Source organism: Tasmannia lanceolata, unplaced genomic scaffold (assembly GCF_043159265.1).
Source record: "Tasmannia lanceolata isolate RefF3 unplaced genomic scaffold, GAP_Taslan_0.1 ptg000003l, whole genome shotgun sequence".
Taxonomy (NCBI): Eukaryota; Viridiplantae; Streptophyta; class Magnoliopsida; order Canellales; family Winteraceae; genus Tasmannia; species Tasmannia lanceolata.
This window is the reverse complement of record NW_027518680.1, coordinates 7569001-7575000: the sequence shown is the minus strand read 5'-3', so window position 1 is coordinate 7575000 and position 6000 is coordinate 7569001. Positions and strand designations below refer to the sequence as shown.

At 38.8% G+C, this 6000-nt stretch overlaps 1 protein-coding gene across 1 annotated transcript in view; it reads right to left on the bottom strand.

Annotated features, from left to right (window-relative positions):
* The window catches only part of LOC143849871 (linoleate 13S-lipoxygenase 2-1, chloroplastic-like), a 14336-nt gene extending 9378 nt beyond the window's left edge, over positions 1-4958 (bottom strand). The window contains exons 1-3 of the mRNA XM_077359149.1: positions 4506-4958; positions 1849-2123; positions 521-758 (exon numbers count right to left, since the gene is read on the bottom strand). Of these exons, the coding sequence (XP_077215264.1) occupies positions 521-758; positions 1849-2123; positions 4506-4857 (865 nt within the window). The 5' untranslated portion in view covers positions 4858-4958. The remainder of the gene's footprint in view (positions 1-520; positions 759-1848; positions 2124-4505) is intronic.
* Positions 4959-6000: the final 1042 nt, after the last annotated feature.

Genomic DNA, 6000 nt, shown 5'->3' with positions numbered 1-6000 from the left:
TCCTATGGAGCTGATTTTATGTACACACCATATCTAAGTAAGGGCCTTTCAAATGAATGCTTTGGATCATCCTAATAATGTGGGCCCACATGTGTTTGGGCCCTCAAGCTCATATAAGCTATATGAGCTTCAAGCTCACAATCATTTTCCTCATATATATATATATATATATAGTTTTTGTTTTTTTCTAATTTTGCCCTTGGCCAACCTAAACCGAGCTGACCCAAGGACAGAAGGGTGGCATAAGGTTTGAGTGATTTAAAGGAGAGTTAGGTTAGGGTTGACACTCATCAACCTGATCTTCAGGTTGGGCTGGGTTAGTGTTGAGGTACCATGGATTGGGTTAGGGCTGGGCTGGCTTCAACCCAACCCGACCCTGACCAATTGACACCCTTAACAAAATGGGAGAAAATTCGGAAAAAAGGGTTTTCTCTAATGAAGACATGATCATTATTCCTCTTTAGAACATATATCCTTTTGAGTTTGCATGCATGGAAGAGGAAAGTTTATGGCATCGAACCTTTCTTCGATCTTCCCCGCCCTGTCCTACAACGCCTTGGATAAGGGTGGTCTTTGCCACCAAGAACAGGTCTCGAAAGGTCATCGCTCTTGTCAGGGTTTCCTAGATCATTGTATCTGTCATAATCGTAAATCCTCTCAAAGGTCTTACGTTCTCCTTCTCCATTGCCTCGTAGAGTTTCCAATTCCTTCTCCCTCAGCCGCTTCAGACCACTTGGTGTCTGTGATGGCAAGTAAGACTGTTCCACACACAAATACACGTAAGTACGTAAAAATACTGTTGCTGAAATGGTTGAAAAATTGTATTTCAAAATTCAACCCATATCTTTAGGTAAAAGGTTTTTCCAGGTAAAACATTTCATCAAAAGATCTTGAAAAGTTTGGAAAAAGATACTAAGACATGAGCTTGTGTTCTTGACACCTTGTGTCAGGTTCATAAAATGGCCATGTCCACTGAAGTAGAGATATGTTGGTCAATTTGTAAAAAGATGGGGGTATTTTTGTCCAGAAAACATTGCCAATTAGTGCATTGTTTGTCGGTTGAATTAATTTAATAATTATTTTACAAGTTCGTGGGTGGTTGCTATTAAAAAGATAGTTGTATTTTTGTCCAGAAAACATTGCCAGTTAATGCATTTTTTGCCAGTGGAAATTCATTTGGGATCATAGAGAAAATCCTTTATCTCTAAGCTCTCTTTATTTTAAGGCTACTGATATTCCCACTACCATGTTTTGATATAACCAAACTCACCTTGTCTTTTTTACTTAACCAGTAATCAAATGCTAATACAATTCCCAAAAACTCTCACTAGCCAGTTGTTTTTTAAAAAACAGGGTGAGTTCATCCCATTTTCAAAACATGGTAGTGATATTAGTCAATTTTAATAATTGCTTTACAAGTTTGGTGGTGGTTGCTATTAAAAACCAATTTCTTATTAATCTTTTTCTTTAATTAGTTTTAGGTGTTTATTTCTTAGTAGGTGCTATTGAACAGCTGTGTTAAACAACCAATTACTCTTAAAGCTTAACCTGTCAGAGTTAGTGTTCTTTAATCATTTATATATACTTCAACACTCCCCCTCAAGCGTGGCCCCTTTTTTTTGGGTTCATCGTACTCATGGATTTTTTACAACTCTATAAGTTGTTGGGTTTGGAGCCCAAGACCTGCCGTGAGGCAATTGCTCTGATACCATGATACCATGTTAAACTTTTATCATTTATACTTCAATAAGTTGCAACTAGAATAAAATAGAGCTTCTTCCTGCAAATATGCTAAGTGATGAGAGAGAGAGAGAGAGAGAGAGAGAGAGAGAGAGAGAAAGAGCAGACCTTGCTACCAAAGAAGACCCTCTTCTCTGGACTAGCGGTCTTGGAATGAACCCATGAATTGCATGTAAAATGAAGAGGTCCGTTGGGAAATCCGGAGAGAACAATGTCTTTAAAGTACATCTCCTTGTGGTGCTCATTTGTTACAAAAATACCTCCAATTTCACCAAAATTCTTCTCAACCTCGAAATCAGCCTCATATTTCACCTCATCATTCGAATGACTCAACTTTGACCTATGTGCCTCTGCCTTAATTGTATTCTTCTCCAATCCAGTTCCTTCAAAATAAATAAATAAAACAAATTTTGTCTAGACCATGAAATCAAATTGCAGATTAGGAGTTCAACAGTTATGTTTTTCAAATAGTTATGTATAGTGCAAGAGGGTGCACAATTTAATGATTAGAAGCATAAATACCATAATAATAATTTGGCCTAAGAAGAATGAGTTCAAATTGAACAGAGATGGTGCTTCCAAAGGCAATCCTGGTTTTGTGGTGGAGGATTTATAAGAAACCATAAATGTGAGATTTTATTTGCTTTTTCTCACTTTTATGATAATGGCACTAACTTGTAGGCAGAGACTAGAAGTATGTTGGATGAGCTGAGGTACTGTAAAGTATTTGGCCTATCTAACATTTGGCTGGAAGCAGACAATTAAACCTCGATTGATAAGGTTGTTGACAAGAAGGAATCCCCATGGTCCATTAAATATTATTGACAGGAACTTCAATCTTTGGTTATAGAGTTGAGGCCAAAAGGACCGGCTCTTTGGGCATTCTAGGTATATATGTCCCCCTCTTCTACTTTTTTATTCCCTCCCATGGTCACTCGTCTGAGTTGACTCGTATTTGACTCACTTTTCGAGTTGAGTTTTCATTTGAACTATGTGGGTGGTGGCTAGTCTAGGTACAAATTGCTATCCAACCGTCACTGTTATGGTTGTACAAGATTCAGCCTCGGTACCCACATTTGCTACTCCAAATGGTCCAGAATGAATGGAGTTTGTGGTTGGGAAGACACCAAAAGCGCATCATTCGCTCCCATTAAAATGTGCTGCATCTCATCCATTTACGAAACCATTATTTGTCTTCATTTGTACACCAATATTCAAGATCTATCTGTATTACAGGTAACGACAACGTTGTCATAATCTACCTCACACACTTCATCTGTTCTTTTACCCTATTTTTTGAATGAGAAAGATGTTTTACCAAAGATTAAGAAGATTTTTCATGAGAAAGTCAGCAGAAATTTAAAAAAAAAAAAAAAAACAATCACAGGTTAGAATAGTCGGACTAATGAGGCACGACGCAGCCATGTGTGCGCCGCTCCCAATAATTTTGCCCCTCAAAAAAGGGAAGTGATATTTACGCCCTTTTGATCACCAGGGACACCCAACGCCAGTGTACGTGGCAATCAAGGCCATTGGATTTTTTTTTACGTCAAGTACATGAGCCCCCTTTTAGTCATTGATACACTGGCGCCAGGTGTCCCTGGAAATGAAAAGGGGCGTAAGTATCACTTCCCATCATGGTACAATATATTTTGGCTTCTGATATTCACACATTCTCATCTTGTCTTTTATTATTTAAACAGCTGTCAAAAGGTTATTAAATTCACTAAAAAGCTTTAATAAGGCAATTAAAAAAGAATAGACAAGCTGAGTTTGAACAGTGATTAAAACATGCTAGTGTCAATATCAGTAGCCTATATTTTTATGACAAGTAGTAAAGTAACTTTTCCTGTAGCTTTGCCGTGAACTAAGATCCATCCAAACAAAGTTTCTAAGCGAAAAATTAAATAAGTTTTTGGCTGATTTCTATGCAACGTTGCATAGAAATCAGCAAGACCACCTTGTAATTCAGTGATTTTTCGAGTAGGATCTTTTTGAATTGCAAGAAAAATATTTCTTGTGAAAAATTTCTTCCTGGATAAATTATTTCATTTCCACAATTTAGAGGGAACTGATATGGTTATGACTTATTTAGAGGGTTATCATTATAAATTGAAGGTCTCTTCAAAATAAAACTTGAACTGATGCGGTTAAAGTTACTTCTTTAATTTTCATAAAAAAGCAAGAAACTCTGGAAAAGTTTTTCTTTTACGAACTTTTCCAAAGAAATCCAGCAATCCAAACATGGCCTTACTCTCCCTTATTTTGGTAGAGAACCTATCCATAACCTTTCATTTCTTGCTTAGATTTTTCCTACATATTTATTTCCCAACCAGTTCAAAAATTCTTATCCAACGGTCACTGGTAGTTCTTTTTCCTAATGATCAGGCCCTGGACCCAACATTTTCCACTTGTACGTGATCCTTTCCATTGACCCAATAGGCAACCATGAGCCCGAACTGCTGGGGTTGGTCCCATCTCATTTGGATTATCCTAGCCCTTGAATGGAAAGGGATTCTCCTAAGCGTTGATCTAACAGATATGGTGTTCGTCCAGGATGGGCTATTCAAGCTCTAATATATGTAAGATTTTAATTCCTCCATGTTAGGAGATCAACGAATCGAACGGGCGGATCGGCTTTCCCAGGAGATTTTAATTATTTTGACAAAAATTCAATGATAATAATAGTATGAAAAATCTCTGAAAAAAACTATACTGAGGAAAGAGGGGAAAGGAGCCAAAATTTTGTTCTGATAATCACTTACTTGGATCAAGCTCGCTGCTGACAAGCTCGAGAAGAAGAGATTTACCAAGCAAATCGCTTATATCATCGAGGCCACGATCCCACCCTACGTCTGTAAGGGAGCCGCCGATGGTTTTCTTAATGGTGACAACGGCGTTAACACTGACAGTCGTCCGTGCTGTGGTGGTCCCATCTAGGGGAGCATTGCTCACGGCTTCACAGCGAATGCTACCGGATTTTGGTCTCCGGTTACGGAAAATGAGTGGGGAGAGTTGGGAAATAGATGCAGGCGTCCAGTAATGGGAAGTGACGGAGCTATGGAGGAGGATGGGGGAGGGAGCAAGGGGAGATGGGTGGAGCTGAGACTTCAACATTTTGGGTGTAGTAAGGGTTAGGAAATATGAGGAATGGGTTGTGCAATTTCACCTTATATAAAAGAATTCTCTCTCTCCTCTTTCTACAAAAAAAAATATGTACATGAGTTTCATGAGGTATAATTGTGGTGGAATACAATTGGATATTGCTAACCTCACCTCGGATTACTTTAAGCAACTCTCTCTCTCTCTCTCTCTCACCCACCTTTTTTAATGAAAATCAGTACATTAAAGCATGTGATTCTTCTGAATTGGGCTGCAACTCGAGCCGGGTTTTACCCGACCCGCATCGACCCGACCCGAAAATAGCCTGGGTTGGGTTCAGGTTTCTCGGGTTTCGGGTCGAGCCGGGTTGGGCATCCAAAAGTCCGCATGAATCTCAAGTCGAGCCGGGTTTGAAGGGGCCCGACCCGACCCTAGTCACATAAGTTATAGTGTGTTTTTTTTTTCATTTGTTAGTTAAAAGTTAAAAGTAAAAACCCACGCACGCACTGTTATAGTATGTGAGTGTAATTTCTGCTTCTATGAGTTGAGTTGAGTTGATTCAAGTGTTTGATTCAGCATTGATTGATTGTAATTACAGCATTGTTTGATTACAACATTGTTTGATTCAAGTGTAATGTGAGTGTAATTTCTGCTTCTATGAGTTGAGTTGCCTTGCCAAACAAGAGTTTTCCTTAAAAAATTATGTCAACGTGAAAAAACCCAACCCGACCCGAGATTTATCATGGGTAGGGCCGGGTTTGGGAATCATGGGTTTTCCGGAAAAAAAACCCGACCGGAGATATTTCTCGGGTAGGGTTGGGTTTTCCAAAACCCGACCCGCCCGACCCGAGTTGCAGCCCTACTTCTGAAACCTCTCTCTCTCTCTCACTCACACACACTGACACACACAAGTACACAGCCTCCTCTTTTCTTTTTTTTTTATGAAGAACAGTACATCAAGGCATGTGATACTTCTGAAACGTTCAATAGTAATGGCTATATTTTAAAAAGTTGCTAAATTACTTTAAGCGTCCATGCCTATTTCTCTTGTTTGGTAACTATATCACAATCAGTCAATCATTATCATCTTGCATAAATATAAATATAAGATGGTGTTTTTATATGGTGTCAGCCCTTGAGGTCCCTTATTTTTTAGAA